General features: G+C 47.0%; 1 protein-coding gene across 1 annotated transcript in view; it reads right to left on the bottom strand.

Moving 5' to 3' along the window:
- Nucleotides 1–21,683, bottom strand: part of LOC119970709 (proteolipid protein DM beta) — a 268,190-nt gene that overhangs the window by 37,639 nt on the left and 208,868 nt on the right. The window contains exons 4-5 of the mRNA XM_038805768.1: nt 5,860–6,013; nt 4,664–4,740 (exon numbers count right to left, since the gene is read on the bottom strand). Coding sequence (XP_038661696.1) covers nt 4,664–4,740; nt 5,860–6,013 — 231 coding nt within the window. The remainder of the gene's footprint in view (nt 1–4,663; nt 4,741–5,859; nt 6,014–21,683) is intronic.

Here is a 21,683-nt window from a genome sequence, read left to right as displayed (position 1 = left end):
CAGTTGGTCCTTGCAGGATCTGACTGGACAACAAGGGACTCCGTCAGGACCTGTTGCTTTCCGTGAGTTCACTTTCGAGGAGGCCGATCTAACTTCTGAGGCTGTGACAGTAGCTATGGATGCGTCCGAGACTGTTGTTGAGATAGGTTCATTGGCTTCCTGTTTAAAATGACTATGGAATGCATTGAGTTCATCTGAGAGGGGTGCTTTGTTGCTAGAGATTCTACTTGGTTTTACTCTGTAGCCTGTTATATTGTTTCAGACTTGCCACAACTGACTATAGTTTCGTTAGTTTGGGACTCTATCTTAGTCTGGTATTGTCCCTTGGTGTCCCTGATTGTTTGTAGAGGTCGTAGCTAGATTTCTTGTATAGATCAGGGTCAACCGTCTTGAATGCCTCAGACCTGGACCTCAGTAGTGAGTGGATCTCCCAGTTAAACCATGGTTTCCAGTGAGGGAATGCACTGGTCGGTGCAGACGCAATGGGCCAAATGGCCTCCTTCTGCACTGTATGTTCTACTACCTTCTTTGGCACATAGTCCTTGACACACTTATTGATGAAGTCTGAGACAGTAGTGGCATACTCGGCTAAATTGGCCGCTGAGTTCTTGAATATGGACCAGTCCACTGACTCCAAGCAGTCGCGTAGGAGCTCTTCTGTTGCCTCGGACCAGCATTGCACGATCTTCTTAACCGGATCCTTCCACTTCGGTTTCTGCTTGTATACTGGGAGCAGGAAATATGGTCAGGGGATAGAGCGGTTGACACCCTTGATATTTGTGTAGCAGTGGTTAAGGATGTTAGGGCCCCTGGTTGGACAGGGAATGTGCTGGTGGAATTTTGGCAGTACACTCTTAAGGTCGGCCTGGTTGAAGTCCCGGCCAGAATGAACAAGGCCTCCGGGTATTCCATTTCAAGGTTGTTTATAGCAGTGTACAATTCATTCAACGCCTTCTTCACATCCGCCTGGGGTTGGATGTAGACTGCTGTGATGATGGCCGAAGTGAACTCCCGTGGAAGGCAGTATGGGCAGCACTTCACAGTCATGTCTTGAAAATTTTGATCAAATCACCACTTAGGTCAATAATTGGCCTTCACTTCAACTTCAGTTCATGGTCTCTTAAGAAGGACTTTATCAAATGATGTCTGGAAGCCAAGATAAATAACATCCACAGAGATTTCCCCCCACACCACTCGCTTCATCTCTTCAAAAAATTCAATCAGGTTCGTCAGGTACGGCCGACCCTGGACAAATCCGTGTTGTCTCTCTGAGATCAGTGGAACCTTTTCAAGGTGTTCAGTCACTCTGTCCCTCATATTAGACTCCAGTAATTTCCTGATAACATGCCAGTTTCCCTCTCTTGCCTTTCTTAAACAGTGGAGTGACATGCTCAATTGTACAACCAAAATGTACAATGCCCCCATGTACAATGCCCCCAAATCCAGCAAGCTTTGGAAGATGATCGTTTGGACATATTCAATGTTCTCACCTATTTACTGAGAATTACTTTGTTCATGAATGTTATTTCGCTTACTTTAAATTTAGTAAGTCCCCATCCCTACATCAATATTTGTTTCCTTGCAATGGCCAGCAATGTCCTCTACAGTAAATACTGATGCAACGTGTTTGCTATTTCTTTACTTCCATTGACGATATCAGTTTTCAAGGGGGGGGGGGGGCACTTTGCTCCTAAATAGTCTCTTTTTCCTAATGCAAGATATATAATTAATTTTGACAATGCTACAAATGCAGTAAAATATCACAGGGTGCTTCTCATGGACACCATCAAGCTAAAAGTGGCACCAAGACACAGAAGGAACCATTAAGACAGGTGACTAAAAACGAATAGATTTTAAAGAACTGCCTTTGATGTGGCAAGTAAAATAAGAATTGTTTCTTTCTTTAAAGCAACAGATTGATCATCTGCAAGGATTTAAACATTTTTTGAATGGATTTTATGACTGAGGGTTCTTTTCAATGTGAAATGTATTTGAGTAATAGCTCTATTAGATTGGTAGAAGTTTACTTTCTTCATCGCCGTTTCAAATCTGCCCTGACCGTATTGGGTCAGTGACCATGGAGGATACATGGTGGGACAAGGAGGGGGCATGGGAAATATGAGGGGGCATCGAAGAGGGCTAGAAAGGAGGCATGTGGGTTATGAGGGGGAATGGGACATGCAGGCATGAAGGAGCCAGGAGGATGGGTGGGGGGATCGGCTAGAGAGCCAATAGCCTTGTGTACAACTGACCAGAAATCCCATAGAGCTGGGTTGGGCCTTACTCAGCCGCCTCTGTGGTTCCTTCTGAACTGTTTCTCAAGGCGGCGGGTCTGACTCCATCCTACCCCCTCTTCCCGGGAACAAAAACATAGGGGGTGTGGGTTGGGGGGGGGGCTCATTTAAAGAAGATGGGTCTTCCAGGGGGAGCGGTTTCCCAAATCTACATTTTTGTATCCTCAATGTCCCATGTCAGATGGTGGATGTAATTGCAGTCACAGCACTGCTTTCCCAATGCAGTTTGTGACCATACTGGATACCATGAACTTGCTGCCGCCAAGGGTGGGTGGGAACTGAATGAAGAATGACTAACGGCTGGCTTCGGGAAAATAAGCCAGGCTCTGGGACGATAGCATGGTAGGAAATTGGAGAGCCTAAAATTGCCTTGTGGAGCCATTCACAAAAGAAAGTATGATAACCTGCATGGATGACCTTGTCAATACCCTGATCCTCTTTGTACCAGACTTCAGCATGGCCAATGTTAAAATTGCAATCGCCCCCAATCACATAATGGCCACCAAATTAGAATATGTGAACTGGGACCCTAGTTCACTCCAGAAGCATCTGTTAAAATCGGAAGTAGCATGACCTGGACAAATAAGTGATCCAGGGCATTTTAAATATCTCTCCCTGGCATTTAAACAATTATGTGGGGTTAAAATTCCATTGTCTCTATCCCACTGACATAGTTGGAAGGTAGACTCACTAGAAAGTGCCACTTTGGTGGCGAGGGCAGCATATAATTAACACGGCAAAATTGAATAGGAAACATAAAAGCATAATCAATAATCACAGCAAACAAGGTTTGTGGACAGAATATTTATGTCCCACAAAGGATTTTTAATTGCATATATAGCCATATACTGTGGGATCGAAAGATCTGAGACTCTACATCAACTACAACAAACCAGGCAGGGGCTGGTTTAACTGCCAGGGGCTGGTTTAGCTCACTGGGCTAAATCGCTAGCTTTGAAAGCAGACCAAGGCAGGCCAGCAGCACGCGTTCAATTCCCGTACCAGCCTCCCCGGACAGGCGCCGGAATGTGACGACTAGGGGCTTTTCACAGTAACTTCATTGAAGCCTACTTGTGACAATAAGCGATTTTCCATTTCATTTTCATTTGGGAGACTATGGTCTGGATTCTCCCAGTCTGAGACTAAGTGCTGAAGCCGGTGTGGGAACGGTGGCATTTTACGACCACAAAATCGGCACAAAACGGCCACCGATCCTCCGCCTGGTGGGGAGCTAGCAGGCACACAGCTTTATAGAACGCTGGTTGGACCACACTTGGAATATTGGGCGGGATTCTCCGACCCGGCGGGGGGTTGGAGAATTGCCGGGGGAGGGGGGGGCGCTTGATTCGCACCCCGCCGCTCCGATGCCGGCGACCGAATTCTCCGGCGCTGTTTTTTTGGCGGGGGTGGGGATCGTGCCGCACTGGTCGGGGGCCATAGGCCTGCTTGGTCTGCTTTATAAGCCAGCGATTTAGCCTTGTGAGCTAAACCAGCCCCTATTATTGGAAGGATGTGGATGCTTTGGAGAGGTTACAGAGGATATTTACTAGGATGCTGCGTGGAATGGAGGGCATGTCTTATGAAGAAAGATTGAGGGAGCTAGGGCTTTTCTCACTGGAGCGAAGAAGGAAGAGAGGTGACTTGATAGAGGTGTACAAGGTGATGAGAGGCATGGATGGAGTGGATAGCCAGAGATTTTCCCCAGGGTGGAAATGGCTGTCAAGAGGGGATTGGAGGAAGGTATAGGGGTGATGTCAGAGGTAGGTTCTTTACACAGAGAGTGGTGGGTACATGGAATGCACTCCCAGCGGAGGTTTCTTTATTTAGGGAGTCTATGGGGGGGTCTCTTTATTTAGGGGACCCCTGGCAGGGGTATGGCGGGGGGAGGTCTGGTGGGGGTGGGTCAGACAGCTCTTGTACTGTGGGGTGCAGGGTTGTCCTCCGATGGACTTTGGGGCAACACCCTTAAAGAGTTACCCCCTTGGTCCACCACGAGGGCCACCACGTTAGAGCCACGCTTGTCAAGACCTGTCGTAATTCTCGCCACTGTGATTCCCACCCCAGAGGACCACGTGGGCCGAGAGAATATGGTACCTGGCCCACAACTCATTTGCATCCTCCTGCTGATGTGGGGTTCCAACCTCGATCCCGACACCAGTGGGAGGGCTGGAGCATTATACCCGGATTGGCGCCCGGCGTCAATCCCGCTTTCTCCCTGACGCTGGATTTTTTACTCAACGGGTTACTCTGCTACTGGCGGCACGAGGCGGACAATTTCAGCCATCGTGTCTTGAGCGTAATTAAGCATTCCAAGGCGCTTATCCACTCAGTGTCCATTACTCTAGGTATAAACTCTGGGATGAACTTACGTCAGTGGATTGGCACAGCTTGCTGAAGTTCTCATTCAAGGTGCAGACGGTCTTCTGCTCATGAATTGACACAATACCTAAAACAGAAACCTCTGTTAAACATTCATCATGATGAATCCGCACTTTTAACGCTACTCCAAAAGGATATAATTCAGCGTCAGTGCCCCTAATTCAGACTGCCCTGGTACATCTCGCTGTGACCATCAACAGAAACCTGATTGCAGTAACACATTAGGAAAGAGAGAAAGCAATAAAGAAATAAAGACTTCATAACCATCGGATGCCTCACACGACTTTACAGCCAATCTAGTACTTTCCAAGTGTGGTCACTGTTATAATGTAGGAAAGAGGTCAGCCGACCTCTGCACAGTAAGCTTCCACAAACAGTAAAGTGATAATAATCTCTGTATATGATGTGTGTTGAGGGACAAATGTTGACCTGGACACCAGGAATACCTCCTCTGCTCTTTTTTGAAATAGTGGTGGTTGGACTTTTTACATGCAAGCTGATAGGGCAGACTCGGCTTAACGTCTCAACATACAGATAGCACCTCCGATAGTGCAGCACTCTCTCGGTACTGCACTGGAGTAAATGTGACAAGTACACAGCCTTCTGACTCAGAGACAATAGCTACCAATTGTGCCACAGTTGACCAAAGGAAGACATGTTGGCAGCTATAGCAAGCTGTAACCTTTCCTAATCTGCAGACATCCCAAAGTCACTGCTGTTGTGATGTAGAAAACGTCGCAAACAATTTCTGCACAGCAAGATCCCAAAAATACAATTCAATAATGACCCGATGATCTGTTTTAATAATGGTGTCTGATGAATAAATATTAACCAGGACACGGGAGAGGATTCCTTTGCTATTCTTTGATCTCATACTGTGGGTTTTCTTTCGTTGAACGGACCTGAGAGGGAAGCAGAACGATGGTTTAATGAGTCATCTGAAAGAGGACGCTGTTGACATGCAGCTCTCCCTTAGTACTACATTGGGGTTTACCTCAGCCTGAATTTTGTGTTCACTGCAGGGCAACTTGAATCCACAAACCTCTTTCCCGGATACAGGAATGCTATCAACTGGGCCTCAGGGTGCCGTGTGGGGATTGTGGGGAGGAGATGATGATTATTCACGTCAAAGTGTAAATGCTCCTACATATGATTATCTTGCCGCTCAGTTCGAGCTGTTACTTACCAAACTGGCGGAGATCAAAGCAGAGATCAGTGGACTCCATGATGGTGACGTTCTGGCAGAGCGTCCAGATATTGAAGTACATGAAGACAGGTAGCGAGGTAAAGGCTGTCACTCCCAACCATGCCAACATGAAGATATAGGTCAGCATGATGAACTGAAATAGAAAATAGGTGTGCTTACAATACTGAGACATTTTGTCATATTTACAAATGTATATGGTTAACATTGCAAATCGCCAACAGTCGAATGCAGACTTTGCTTTTCATCCGCTAGCAATTCCTGTCTTCCAAACATCTATCGAGACCTTACAAGGTGGCCGAAGACCAAAGCTGCCGTCTGTTGTGCAGAAGTTAACTACTCTGTTGCCGTTAGCTTGCTTTCCTCAGTTTGATGTATGACACACCTATTTGAATAAGTGCACAGCACGAACATTTTCAACATCAATCTTCTAAATTAAAAATGAGCACAGAATGTTTTTAATGCCTTCCCTTATTGAAATTTTCCTTAATGATCCTTTCATTTGCAAACAAAAGGAATCAGCAACATGCAGCAGGCTTTCTTTCCTTTCTTTATTGCATACCAAGTATGAGCAGAAGTAGGCCATTCAGCCCCTCGAGCCTGCTCCATATTCAATAAGATTACAGCTGATCTGATGGTGTTTCCAGTTCCACATTCCCATCTAACCCCCCCATAACCTTTGATTCCCTTGTCCAATAAGAACCTCTACCTTAACAATATTCAATGACCCCCACCTCCACCACCTTCTGAGGCAGAGAGCTCCAAAGTTACACAAGCCTCTGAGGGACAAATAATTCTCATCTCTGTCCTAAATGTGTGACCCTTAATTTTAATAAAGTGCCCCCTAGTTCTGTACTCACCCTGAAGAGAAAACAACTTTTCCACGTCCACCGTGTCAAGACAGTTCAGGATGTTACATAATTCAATCACGTCACCCCTCACTTTTGAATTCCAGTGGAAACAAGCCCAGCCTGTTCACCCTTGCCTCATAAGACACTCATAATACATGCTCATTCCAGGTATCAATCTGGTGAACCTCCTCTGAACTGCCTCCAATGCATGGCGCAGGCAGTAAAATTACCAACACACTGCATGATATAAGGGCCTCGTGCCTCAAGGGCAGCGCATGTGTGCTCCTGTCAAATGTTAGTGAGACCATAACACTGAAGCCATCTTGAGGGAAACATCGTGTCTCCACTATCTGTAGCTTTAGTTTTATTCTTTCATGGGATGTTAATGTCATTTGCAAGGCCAGCATTTATTGCCCATTCTAAATTGTCCTTGAAATGAGAGGCTTGCTGGACCATTTCAGAGGGCATTTAATCTCATGGAGACCAGACCAGATAAGGTTGGCAGATTTCTTTCCCTGTAGGACATTAGTGAATCAGGTGGGGTTTTTTTTTAACAACAACCGACAATGGTTTCATAGTCATCATTGGACTTTAATTGCAGTGACAATATCACCGTGCCACCACCTCCCCAGTATAAAAGTTGAACAGATGGGATATGCTAATACATGGCATAGATTATGTTATACTACTGACAGCAGTCAGTCGCGAGTTAGATTCTCAGAGAGAGAGAGGTTGGCATCATGCCCAGGAGCATAATGCCTACTCTGCAACCTGTTTGTAAGTAGTAATAATAAACAAGTGTGAAGCAGAGACCAGAGAATGTCTGCGATCTGTTTAGTTAGCCAAGTCTCATGCCAAGATTAGGTAGAAAGACCCATCTCAAAGCACTATCCTCCAACTAGGCCCAGCCATCTTTTGCCTCCTTTCCCACCATTCTGTAACATCCTTCTTTCCCTGGCACTTGTCCAGCACCTTTTCAAAGAATGGAATTTCAATTCACCCATCAGGTAGCTGTGGCAATTGAACCAGTCAGACATTTGACTTTGAGGTAAATAATGTATGTAACGCAAGAAGATTGTCAGGAGCTTGGAAATTTACAGAAAAATCTGTCCCCCTTTGTCTCATTCCCCTGGCCTTTTCCCACAAAATTTTCATTTCTATTTTTGCATATTGATCACTTTTCTTTTTAAAAGTTGTTTTAAATTCTATTATCACCCCAGTTTCTGGTATTCAATGAATCCATTACTTTCTGTGGAATACAAATTCTTCTGAAGAAATTAAGCAAATTTAACTTTGTGTGGTCTCCAGTTACCATCTCCTCCATTTACCTCATCAAAATTGCTCAAATTGTGAAGCAAGACTCAGATTAAAAAATATATAGGGGCAGCACGGTGGCGCAGTGGATTAGCCCTGGTGCCTCACGCCACCGAGGTCGCAGGTTCGATCCCGGCTCTGGGTCACTGTCCATGTGGAGTTTGCACATTCTCCCTGTGTTTGCCTGGGTCTTGCCCCTACAACCCAAAAATGTACAGGCTAGGTGGATTGGCCATGCTAAATTGCCCCTTAATTAAAAAAAAAAATGAATTGGGTACAAACAAATATATATATATATTGCATAAATACAGATTTTTTAAAATATAAATTATTTGATTTCGGGGCAGCACGGTGGTGCAGTGGTTAGCACCGCTGCCTCATGGCGTCGAGGACCCGGGTTCGATGCCAGCCATGGGTCGGTGTAGAGTTTTCACATTCTCCCCGTGTCTGCGTGGGGCTCACCTCCACAACCCAAAGATGTGCAGGGTAGGTTAATTGGCCATGCTAAATTGCCCCTTAATTGGAAAAAAATAATGGGGTACTCTAAATTTAAAAAATATGGATAAAATAAAAAAAATAAAAAATTGTTTGATTTCATAAATACATGTAACATGCATGTAGATAAATATATATAAATATAATATATAAATATATCTATATTTGAAGTTGAGTTGTACAAAACTTCATTTTTTCCAGCATATCTCTTTTCCCTTAAATTAGATAACTTCCCAATTTTAACCAATAAAATTTATATTATTACCTTCACATTATTTCTGTCACATCATAAAAATATTTTTATTCAAGCGTCTTGGAATGTTAAAGCGCGGAAATTTGCCCCTTGGCCCGCCTGGTTCCTACCAGTGCTTCTGTTCCACACAATTCTCCTTTTCATCTCAGCCTCTCAATATATTAATCTTTTCCCTCATTTACTCATCCAGCTTTTCCTTACGGACACCTCTGATTCTTTATTCAACTAGCCGATGTGGCAGGAGGTCTTGTGACGCAAAGGTATCTTCTCTGCCCCTGAGCCATGAACTGCAGGTTCGAGTCCCACCTCAGGACTTGATGGCCAAGGAAGGTGTGTTCATGACGCGGCCAAACAGGTTGGCAGAGAGACTCCTGGTCAGCCCCGCTTGATGTGGAGTGGTGCTCTTCAAGATTTAAGCCCCTGGCGACAGACTAGCGGCCTGTTCAAGGAACAACTTGCTGAGGAAACAGACAAAAGCCTGCCTTGGTGTGTCAATAGGTGTGGGAAGAGAATTGGAATTGAAACTCTTATGTGGCAGCATGTTTCAGATTCCAATCACTTTCTGGTTAAAAGCATTTCCCCTGAATTCCAGTTGAATTATGCTTCCCTAATCCATAATGTTTATCCAATGCAGCTCCTAATCCATGGAAGGAATATTCAGGTGGATATTATGATTTCCAGTGAATTCGCACATTGCTTTAAATCATTTTGACACATAACTCTTCAGAATATAACTATTGTTCAAATTCCGCCCTTATTGGATTTATTTGTGACTATTTTATATTAATGACCCCTAATTTTTGATACCCAGTAAGTGGAAGCAATTTCACCAAGTCTACGTTGTCAAGGCCCTGCATAATTTTGAATGTCTATTAGCATACCCATTAACTTCTCTTTTTTTAGAAAAAGGAGCTCCAGCCTAGTCTTTCCTAATAATTACATTCTCAACTCTCTGGCTTTGCAAGTTATAGACAGCACATAAATCTTCTGCCAAGAGGTTTATTGAGAGCATTAGTTCCAAAAATCACGGGTACAGAATCATGGCAAAGACTCTGCTGTGCAAATCCAGCTCACACATGCTCATAATTGATGTAGATCATTCATCTAGAAAATTAAAATCGCTTATTGTCACGAGTAGGCTTCAATGAAGTTAAATGAAGAAAAGCCCCTAGTCGCCACATTCCGGCGCCTGTTCGGGGAGGCTGGTACGGGAACTAGAGGTCGCTGTTTAAAAATAAGGGGTCACTCATTTGAGACAGAGATGAGGAGATTTTTTTTCTTTCAGATGGTTGTGAGTCTCTGGAACTCTCAAAAGACAGTGGGCTGCATTCCCCGCAGCCCTGCGCCGAATGTGATTTTGGCGCGGGGGAGGGGGTGGAGAATCCAATTTCACACCGAAATCGGGCCGGGCGCCAGTCGTTCCAGTGAGAACAAACCGAGTTTATTCAACCGTTCCTCATAGCTAATGCCCTCCATACCAGGCAACATCCTGGTAAATCTCTTCTCCACCCTGTCTAAAGCCTCCACATCCTTCTGGTAGTGTGGCGACCAGAAATGAACACTATACTCCAAGTGTGACCTTTCCACCAGACTCTTTTATCTTTTGCTTTTAGCGCAAGTATGACACAATATATTTTTTCATCACAGCATGGGAGGGTAATCTGGCAGAGCAAATTGCCCAACCATTATGAAACCTGCTGCCTATTTCCATCCCACTGAAGGCACTGAAAATCTGACACGATGCGCATCACCCGATTACCATCCATAAAAGTTTACCTAAATGAATCAAACCTACTGCAGCCTTGGTCTCTCTGGTTTTCGAAGTGGACACTGAAGCGCTGGCGAAAGTAAGGAAAAGACTTATAGGGATGTGACCAGAATTGAGAAGACGTAACCACCAGAAAGATTGAGGTGATTTGGGGCCCATTTCCCTTGCAGAAATAGAAGATTAAGGGATGAGCTAACCGGGGTTTTTAAGTTTTTCAAATGGTATTCAAGGGTAGATGAAGAGAACTTTTCTCCAGGGGGATGGAGGGGTAGAATTCGGAACAAGGGTCAAAACCTTAAAATTAGAGACAGGCCATTTAGGAGACATACGGGGACCTCACACCAACAGTAGGGGGAATCTGGAAATGTCTCCCACAGAGAGCATTAGAACTTAGGTTAATTGAAAATGTAAAATCTGAGACTGATAGATTTTTTTTCAGGCAGGCAATGACATTAAGGGGCATGGGATCAAGTGTAGAAGCTCTTTAAAATTATGAAGTGGTTAAATAGAAGGGGGCGTGGAGACCTGTTTATCAGCATATGACCAGGTGTAAGACATTTACCTCTCATATCTTTGCCACCATTCATTCAATTAGATCATGGCCGAAATTCTCCGACCCCGCGCCTGGCGGGGGGGGGGGGGGGGGGGGGGAATCGCGCCACGAAGCTCCGACGCCGGTCCAACGATTCTCCGCCGCCGAATCACGGGCTCCCGCAGGATCACCGTTGAAAGCGTGCCCCCCCCCCACGGCGAATCTCCGCACCTCGACAGGCCGAGTGCCCGTCGGGATTGGCCGAGTCCCGCCGGCGTGGGTTACATATGGTCCCACCCGGCGGGACCTCGGAGTTCTGGAAGCGGAGCCCGTCCTGGTGGGGGAGGAGGGGGATCCTACTCCGGGGGGGGCACCACTGCAGCGCCGTACTAGCCCCCAAGGGAGGGGTGCTTACCCGGGCCTAGTGGCCCGTTGACGCTGGAGTCGCTTGCGTCGGTTTTAATGCCGGCCTCAGAACTTGCCCGCAGGATCGGAGCTCATAATTGATGTAGATAATTGATCTAGAACTAGAGGTCACTGTTTAAAAGTAAGGGCACAGTAAGAAGTCTTACAACACCAGGTTAAAGTCCAACAGGTTTGTTTCAAACACGAGCTTTCGGAGCACTGCTCCTTCCTCAGGTGAATGAAGAGATATGTTCCAGAAACATATATATTGACAAATTCAAAGATGCCAGACTGCCAGAATGACAATTACTCATCCCTTAACTCAATGGAAAATTAGTCCAGTTGGAACATGGAACCAGGAGTAGGCCTTTAGGCACCTTGAGCCTGTCCCATGCATTATGCATCCCATTTTGCTTTGCACCATTTTTCTTTTTGTTGATTAATCTCTCCCACATTCCACCAAATCGTAGAATTTACTTTTTTTATTTTATCCATCCCCCTCCCTTTCCCTGCCCCTTGTACTCGCCTACAGCCTATTTCTAACATTTTCCATTTCTTATTAAAGGTCATCTACCTGAATTCCTCTCTCGATAGATGGGCCTGACCTGTCCCTCGCATTTTCTATTTTTATTTCACATTTGCAGCATCTGCTGTATTTTGGTTTTATCTCATAACTTAATCCAGTATTAATCCTGGTATTGTTCTTGGCAAAACTGTGTTTCACCCCCTTCCAAGACAGTAGCCCAAGACAGTGGCAGCACGGTAGCATTGTGGATAGCACAATTGCTTCACAGCTCCTAGCTTCGATTCCGGCTTGGATCACTGTCTGTGCGGAGTCTGCACATCCTCCCCGTGTGTGCGTGGGTTTCCTCCGGGTGCTCCGGTTTCCTCCCACAGTCCAAAGATGTGCAGGTTAGGTGGATTGGTCATGATAAATTTCCCATAGTGTCCAAAATTGCCCTTGGTGTTGGGTGGGGTTACTGGGTTATGGGGATAGGGTGGAGGTGTTGACCTTGGGTGGGGTGCTCTTTCCAAGAGCCGGTGCAGACTCGATGGGCTGAATGGCCTCCTTCTGCATTGTAAATTCTATGATATTAAGACTTGGGTGCAATGCCCAGAACTAATCTCAGTATTTGAAATGGGGACTATTCAGAGATATACAGAATTGTAATGTATTTTCCATCCCTTAGTATTCCAGCTCCATTGAGATAACGGCCAACATATGGAATGTGGGCATTTTAATTTATTTTTTTGTAACTGACCATGAACTCTTAGTGGTTTCCGTATTCACCACCGTCCCACGGTCCCATTCTCTTTATTCTTCTATTGATTCCAACTTCTCACAATTTAGAAAATACCCTGATCTATCTTTCTTTGATTCAAAGCAGCTCGCACTTCCTCATATTGAACTCCATCTGTCACAATTTTGTGCAGTTGCAGTCTATCCAACATTCTCTACCCTATTTCCTGGGCTACTGTCATCAGCAGGTTAGAGGCTGGGAATGCGTTAAGTAACTTACCTTCTGACTCCCCGAAGCCTGCCCGCCATCTACAAAGCACAAGTCAGGAGTGCGATGGAATATTCTCCATATGCCCGGATGAGTGCAGCTCAAACAACACTTAAGCATCATCCAGGATAAAGCAGTTGGCTTGATTGGTATCCCATCCAACATGACTGTCTCCCCCACTGCGCACAGTGGCAGCAGTGTGTGCAATCTGCGAGGCGCATGGCAGCAACTTACAAAGACTCCTTTGAAAGCACCTTCCAAACAAGCGACCTCTTCCATTTAGAAGGACAAGGACTGCATTGGAACACCACTACCTGCAAGATCCCCTCCAAGCCACACACCAACCTGACTCAGAAATATGTCGTTGTTCCTTCACCGTCTCTGGATCAAAATCCTTGAACCTCCTCCCGAACACCACACTGGGTGCACAAACACCACCGGCACTGCTGTGGTTCAAGACGGTGGCTCACCTCCACCTCAAGGACAACAAAATTGCCAGCATGGCCAGCGATACCCACATCCCGGGAGATCATTTTTAAAAATTGCCTTTCTGAGAGTTTATGATGAAACAATTTGAGTGCATCCCCTTGCAGATGGAACAGGCCTTAAACAGGAAGATAAAAGCAAAAGTACTGCAGATGTTGGCAATCTGAAATAAAATCTGAAAATGCTGGAAAGGTTCGGCAGGTCTGGCAGCATCTGTGGAGGGAGAAGCAGGGTTCGTGTTTCGAGTCTGAGTGACTCTTCTTCAGAGTTAAAGAGAGGAAGACATGTGATGGATTGTACACTGCTTATGACGGGTGGATCAGATGGAACAAGACAGGAAGAGCCAAATTGTAGTCTAATGCTGGAATGGCCCTGAGTTGCTGCTCTCATTCCTACGTGACAAGCTCCTAATATTGACCATGCCATTGGATAGGTGGCTGAGGGAGGAACAGATAACTGAAATATTATCAAGGGGCTGCTCAGGCTACTTTCCTAATGGTAAGCTGCATATGGTGACTTTGGGCAATGAATTGAGAGCAGGTCACAGTCCATCTTAGAATCCTGTGAATGGTATCACGGAAAGGGGAAGTCATCTTTTTTTTTTAAATGTGTGTGCAAAGAACAAAGAACAGTACATCACAGGAACAGGCCCTTCGACTCTTCAAGCCTGCACCAATCATGATGCCTGTCTAAACTAAAACCTTCTACTTCTACATTTCCGAGGTCCGTATGGCTCTACTCCCATCCTATTCATGTATTCGTCAAGATGCCTCTATCGTACCTTCTTCCACCACCTCCCCTAGAAACACGTTCCAGGCACTCACTAGCCTCTGTGTAAAAAAACATGCCTCGCACATCTCCTCTAAACTCTGCCCCTTGACCTTAACCCCATGTCCCCTCGTAATTGATTTTTGTCACCCAGGGAAAAAGCATCGGACTCTGCATGTGTGCATTTTGTGTTTGTATGTGTGCATGTACATATGTGCATGCTCGTGTGGGTACATATGTGTGCGTGTGTGTGGTGAATGCGATTCACACGGGATTATAATCTGTATACATATGTGTCTATATTGTAAATGCAGTTGCACTACCTGACCACCAGGGGGAGTAGCTCTGGGAATACTCGAGAGTTGTACTGGGCTTCTCCCTTGGCTCCGCCCAGGACTCCTCCCCCGGGAGCTGCTGTATAAAGATCAGTGCCACAGGGTCAGCCGGCCAGTTCACCGAAAGTTCAACGGTTACCAGGCTGGCTCTGTTGTAAGTATATTAAAACCGCTATTCAAATCCTACAAGCACGTCTCCGTAGAATTGTTGGTTCCAACAATTTAATATACTTAGGAAACAGTCGAAGAAAATCATGGAATCAGCCCTCAAGCCCGGACGCCTAGAACTCGACCCACAGGATGCAGAGGCTAAGGAAATTTTTTCCCACTGGCTGAGATGTTTTAAAGCCTACCTGGCAGAAGCCAGCACCGCCGGAACAACGGAGGAACAAAAACTCAGCCTACTGCACGCGAGGGTAAGCCACAGAATCTCCACACAGCTACATCCGGCCGGTTCTTACACCGCAGCGCTGGCAATATTGGACAAAATGTACGTTAGGCCCATTAACGAGGTTTCTGCACTAACGAGTGTTTACGCCTCGCCGTCAGCGGCCTACAGAAATGCTTGCTGAGTTTGTACGGGAACTGAACAATCTTTCCAATGACTGTAATTATCAAGCCGTTACCGCGGCTGAACATAGGGAGCTTGCTGTGTGGGACGTTTTCGTAGCGGGCCTTAGATCTAACTATGTGCGCCAAAGACTGCTAGAAAAGGGGGCCCAGGACTTAGACACTACTGTGGAGGCTGCTACCACAATGGAAGTCTCCTTCCGCAGCCTCACCTCATTTCCCACGGACCCCGCGACCTCATCGTGGACCCCCGACCAACAACCCCCCCAAGCCTGTGCCGCACGGCCCCCCAGCTACCGCGCTGCCAAAGCCAGTTACTCTGCTGCTCCAGCCAGCTACTCAGCTGCCCCAGCCTGCCATTTCTGTGGCCAAAGCCAACACCCGCGGCAGCACTGCCCAGCCTGATCCGGGACCTGCAGCAGCTGCGGGAAGAAAGGCCACTATGCCAGAGTGTGCCTCGCGAAAAGTGCCCCAGTTTTTAACTCCCCAGCAGAGAGAACAAATCGCTCCCAACACCAGCGGGCCCGCGGGGCCCGAAACGCTGCGGCCTACGCCCCGACTCCACCCCCTCTCGCCACGTGCGATCCATGGGGGCCGCCATCTTGGGAAACCCCCACCATGCGGCTGGCCACGTGCGACTCATGGGAGCCGCCACCTTCCTCGCCGCTCACCACGTGCGATCCACGGGCCCCATCTGCATCGGCATGCTCAGAAAGCTCATCTGAAGAATACGACTTCCCCGGGCACTCACCACGCGGCCCGCAACTCAACGCGGTCACCCTGGATCAATCCCGCCCCAAGCACCTACGAGGTTCGATGGCGGAGGTCCAGATCAACGTGTATAGCACGCCATGCCTCTTTGACTCCGGGAGCGCCGAGAGCTTTATACATCCAGAGCTGGTAAGATGCTGTTCGCTTTCTATTTTTCCGGTGAGCCAAACTATCGCCCTCACTTCAGTCCAAATCCAAGGACGCACCGTCGCTACGCTCACAATTCGAGGCGCTAATTATTCTAAATTTAAACTTTATGCCCTGCCCCACCTCTGCGCGCCACTCTTATAAGGCCTGGATTTCCAGTGCAATCTCAAAAGCCTCACCCTCAGCTTCGGCGGGCCCCTGCCCCCACTCACTATCTGCAGCCTAGCTACGCTGCGCATCTCCCTCCCTCCTCTCTTCGCCAATCTCACTCCAGATTGCAAGACAGTAGCTACTCGCAGCAGGCGATACAGCGTACAGGATAGGGTCTTTATCCGATCCGAGGTCCGACGGCTGCTCAGTGAGGGGATCATAGAGGCCAGTAATAGTCCCTGGAGAGCTCAGGTGGTGGTCGTCAAGACCGGGGAAAGATTTTGCATGGTCGTCGACTATAGCCAGACCATAAATCGCTTTACGCTCCTAGACGCGTATCCCCTCCCCAGAATTGCAGACATGGTTAATCAGATCGCCCAATAACGGATATTTTCCACGGTGGATCTGAAGTCTGCATACCACCAGCTCCCAATCCGCCCGGAGGACCGCCACTACACGGCATTCGAGGCCGTTGGCCGCCTCTTCCATTTCCTCCGGATTCCTTTCGCCGTCACTAACGGGGTTTCGGTGTTCCAACGAGCAATGGACCGAATGGTAGACCAGTACAGGCTGCGGGCCACGTTTCCGTATCTGAACAATGTTACCATCTGCGGCTATGACCAGCAGGACCACGACGCCAACCTCCACCGTTTTCTCCAAACGGCACAGAAATTAAATCTCATTTATAACAAGGAGAAATGCGTTTTCCGCACAAACAGACTGGCCATCCTCGGCTACGGCGTGGAGAACGGAGTCCTGGGCCCAGACCCGGACCGCATGTGCCCCCTCTTAGAACTCCCCCTCCCTCATTGCCCCAAGGCCCTCAAACGGTGCTTGGGGTTCTTTTCATACTACGCCCAGTGAGTCCCTCAATATGCGGACAAAGCCCGCCCACTCTTTAAGGCCACACAATTTCCCTTGTCTGCTGAGGCACGCCAGGCCTTTAGCTGCATCAAGGAGGACATCGCCAAAGCAGCCATGCGGGCGGTGGATGAATCCACTCCCTTTCAGGTTGAGAGCGATGCCTCAGAGGTAGCTCTAGCAGCCACTTTTAATCAGGCAGGGAGGCCTGTTGCATTTTTCTCCTGTACCCTATCCGCTTCAGAACTCCGACACTCCTCAGTCGAGAAGGAAGCACAAACCATCGTGGAGGCTGTTCATCACTGGAGGCACTACCTCGCAGGTAGGAGGTTCACCCTCATCACCGACCAACGATCGGTTGCCTTTATGTTTGACAACTCGCAAAGGGGCAAAATAAAAAATGATAAAATCCTTCGGTGGAGGATCGAACTCTCCACCTATAGTTATGATATTAAATATCGACCGGGGAAGCTAAATGAGCCCTAGGATGCCCTGTCCCGCGGGACATGCGCCAGCGCGCAGATCAGCCGTCAGAAAGCCATCCACGTTGACCTCTGCCATCCAGGGGTCACCCGGCTCGCCCACTACACCAGAGCCCGAAACCTGCCTTTCTCCAACGAGGAGGTAAAAGCGGTCACCAGGGACTGCCCGATCTGTGCAGAATGCAAACCGCACTTCTACAGACCAGACAGGGCCCACCTGGTCAAGGCTTCTAGGCCCTTTGAATGCCTTGCGATCGATTTCAAAGGGCCACTCCCCTCCACTAACAAGAACATTTATTTCCTCAACATCATCAACGAGTTCTCCCGATTCCCTTTTGCCATTCCATGCCCTGATATGATCTCCCACACAGTCATTAGGGCCCTGCATAGTGTCTTCACCCTGTTCGGTTTCCCCAGCTACGTGCACAGCGACCGGGGTTCGTCCATTATGAGCGACGAGCTGCGTCAGTACCTGCTCGACAAGGGCATTGCCTCGAGCAGGATTACCAGCTACAACCCCAGGGGGAACGGGCAGGTGGAGAGGGAGAACGCGACGGTCTGGAAGACCGTCCTGCTGACCCTTCGGTCTAGAAAACTCCAAGTCTCCCAATGGCAAGAAGTCCTCCCAGACGCGCTCCACGCAATCAGATCCCTCCTCTGTACAGCTACAAATCAAATCCCTCTCAAAAAACCTATTGCAGTCACATGAGGAGAGGGAAAAGCAGGGGCCATTTAATCCCTCCTCATGGTAACACAGGAACATTTTGATTTTAGTTTTCAGACCATACAGTGCCAAGGGCAGGAATTCATGATACATCAAGTATCAAACCAGCAAAACACTGCTGTATAATACCAAGCATCCGCACTGAAATATCACCAATATCGGTTTGCATTGTTACACCCTCTGCGACATTTATGGCTTTCATTGTCTTATTGGTGACCATTTATGAGCAGCAAGGTGCTTTTGTTGAAGGAGTCCTTGCACAGTTTCATGTCATTAACCACAATCTAAAGCAGGTATTGATTAACCAGTGATTTAAAATAACTGCTGCAGGGCCTCCAGAATAGCTGATCGATTCTGCATCTGTTTCAAAGTGGGAGTGGAATAATGTGGTGTTTAAAGTGAATGGATGTGTGAATAATATAATGATAGAACGCAGGAGGACGCCCCTGAACCCCATACGCTGGCGCCAGCGCTGAAGCATGGCAACAATTTTCCCTTTGCCAGTGGACAATCTGTCACCAATTAGTTGTTGTTTTGGACTTTCACGTATCCTTACAACATTGTGAACAAGGCTCGTCTACTTTCGATGCCTTGGGGCAAAAATCTTTAGAGGCTGCCAGACTGCGGCTAGTGGTCTCCTGAGATTGTGGGTTTTTTTTGTTTGCTTTGTTTAATTTGTTATGAGGCAGGACAGCAGCTCCAGTCTCTGTTCACAGAAGACAGGGCTGGGCTGACACAAACTGTATGAGGATTGACATGGCAAGGTTTTTGCGCAAACAACATTTTAATGGTAGCTTCCTGTCAGACTATACTAATGGGAGCACAGACTAAGGATAGAGGAAATATGATGTTCACATTGCTGACTCCCCATTACTTATCCGAGCCCTTTATCATTGAATGTGCCTGGGATGCAGAAGAGATCCTGCCTATTTTAGTTCATTCAGTCAGAAACATTGCAGAGTTCACCCCTTCCCCCATGGCAGGAGGTGGTGCTCCAGTTTCTGCTGTCCTTTGCAGTATTGTGAATTGTGGGGAGGATAGTGATAGACTGCCAGAGGACATAAGCAGGCTGGTGGAGTGACTGGGCACATGGCAGATGAAATTTAAAGCTGAGTGTGAAGTGAGACAAGAAGGGGGAACGACCGCGCATAAAATAAAGGAGACAATTCTAAATGTGGTGCAAGGGATCTGGGGTGTGAAGGTGCCAGGGCAGATTGAGAAAGCAATTTATAAAGCTTTCAGCAACCTGGGCTTTTATAAATAGGGGGAAAGTGTCCTTAGGTAAGGAGATTATGATGAGCATGTATGAAACGCTGGTCCTGCCTCACCTGACGGATTGTGTTCAACTCTGAACACTGCATGTTAGGAAGGATAGGAAAGTATGGAGGAGATCCAGAAAAGATTTCTAAGTATAATTCCAGAACAAGGCCAGCAGCGGGGGTTCAATTCCCGTACCAGCTTCCCCAAACAGGCGCCGGAATGTGGCGACTAGGGGCTTTTCACAGTAACTTCATACTTGTGACAATAAAATAGATTATTATTAATATGGGAAAGGACAAACAGACCATGACACAAAGGGACAGAGATTAAATCAGCAGATTAGGCGAAATATTACAAAAAGAATAAATTAACAAAACGACAGGCTCGTTATCTGAATGCACTTAGCATTGAAAGCAAAATAGATGAACTTATAGCGCAAGTAGAAATAAATAATATTTCAGATCTCTCCAGCTTTGACGAAGAGTCATCCACACTTGAAATGTTCGCTCCCATCTCTCTCCACAGATGCTGTCAGACTTGCTGCGATTGTTCAGTCTTTTCTCTTTTTGTGTCCGATTCCAGCACCTGCAGTAATTTGCTTTACAATTATTATAGAAATAAATAATAGCCATTACAGAGACATGGCAACAGGATGACATAGATTGGGTCCTGAATATTATAGATCATAGAATTTACATTCGACCCATCGAGTCTGCACCGGCTCCTGGAAAGAGCACCCTACCCAAGCCCACACCTCCACCCTATCCCCATAACCCAGTAACCCCACTCAACACTAAGGGCAATTTTGGACACTAAGGGCAATTTATCATGGCCAATCCACCTAACCTGCACATCTTTGGACTGTGGGAGGAAACCGGAGTACCCGGAGGAAACCCACGCGCACACGGGGAGGATGTGCAGACTCCGCACAGACAGTGACCCAAGCCGGAATCGAACCTGGGACCCTGGAGCTGTGAAGCAATTGTGCTATCCACAATTCTACCGTGCTGCCCATATTGAAGGGTACATGGCATTTAGGAAGGACAGGAAGCAAGGAAAAGGTGGGTTTGCAGTTACAGCAATAATTAGGAAATCTAATAAAATGCTATTGTTTATTCAAGGGGAATTGAATTCTACAGTAGGAAGGCCATGCTTCTGTCATACAGGGAACTGGTGAGACCACAGCTGGAGTGTGGTGTACAATATTGGCCTCCTTATTTAAGGAAAGATGCAATGTATCAGAGGAGGATCAGAGCAGGTTTCCTGGACTAATACCTGGAATGGACAGGTTTTCTTGTGAGGAAAGGATGGACAAGCTAGGCTTGTATCTGCTGGAGTTGAGAAGGGTAAGAGGCGACTTGATTGTAACTTAAGATCCTGAAGACCAGGGTGGACGTGAACAGGATATTTGCCCATGTGAGAAAATTTAGAGCTATGGATCATGTTTTAAAGTAAGGGGCCGCCCATTTCAGACAGGGATGAGGAGAATTTTCTTTTCTCTTAGGGAGTCTTTGGAACTTTCTTCCTCAAAAGGCGGGGCAAGCAGGATCTTTGAATATTTTTAAGAGCTGTGTAGGTTTTTGATAAGCGGAGGGAGGGGGATTGTGAAAGGTTATCAGGGGAGGCGAGACTGTGGAGTTGATATTACAATCAAAACAACCATGATCTTATTGACTGGCGGAGTGGGCTCGATAGGCCGAGTGGCCTACTCCTGCTCCTAATTCGTATGTTTGTATGTAGGTGTTCAAATCATTTGGGGTCTAGGCAGAGTAGATGGGTAGAAACTTCCATTGGTAGAAGGATTGAGAACTAGAGGATGCTGATTTAAGATGATTGATATAAAGGTCAGAGATGACATGAAGGCTATTCATAGATTCATAGAATTTACAATGCAGAAGGAGGCCATTCGGCCCATCGAGTCTGCACCAGCTCTTGGAAAGAGCACCCTACCCAAGGTTAACACCTCCACCCTATCCCCGTAACCCAGTCACCCCATCCAACACTAAGGGCAATTTTGGACACTAAGGGCAATTTATCATGGCCAATCCACCTAACCTGCACATCTTTGGACTGTGGGAGGAAACCGGAGCACCCGGAGGAAACCCACGCACACACGGGGAGGATGT

The sequence above is a fragment of the Scyliorhinus canicula genome, chromosome 8 (genome assembly GCF_902713615.1).
Source record: "Scyliorhinus canicula chromosome 8, sScyCan1.1, whole genome shotgun sequence".
Classification (NCBI taxonomy): domain Eukaryota; kingdom Metazoa; phylum Chordata; class Chondrichthyes; order Carcharhiniformes; family Scyliorhinidae; genus Scyliorhinus; species Scyliorhinus canicula.
This window is presented reverse-complemented; position numbering and strand designations above follow the sequence as displayed.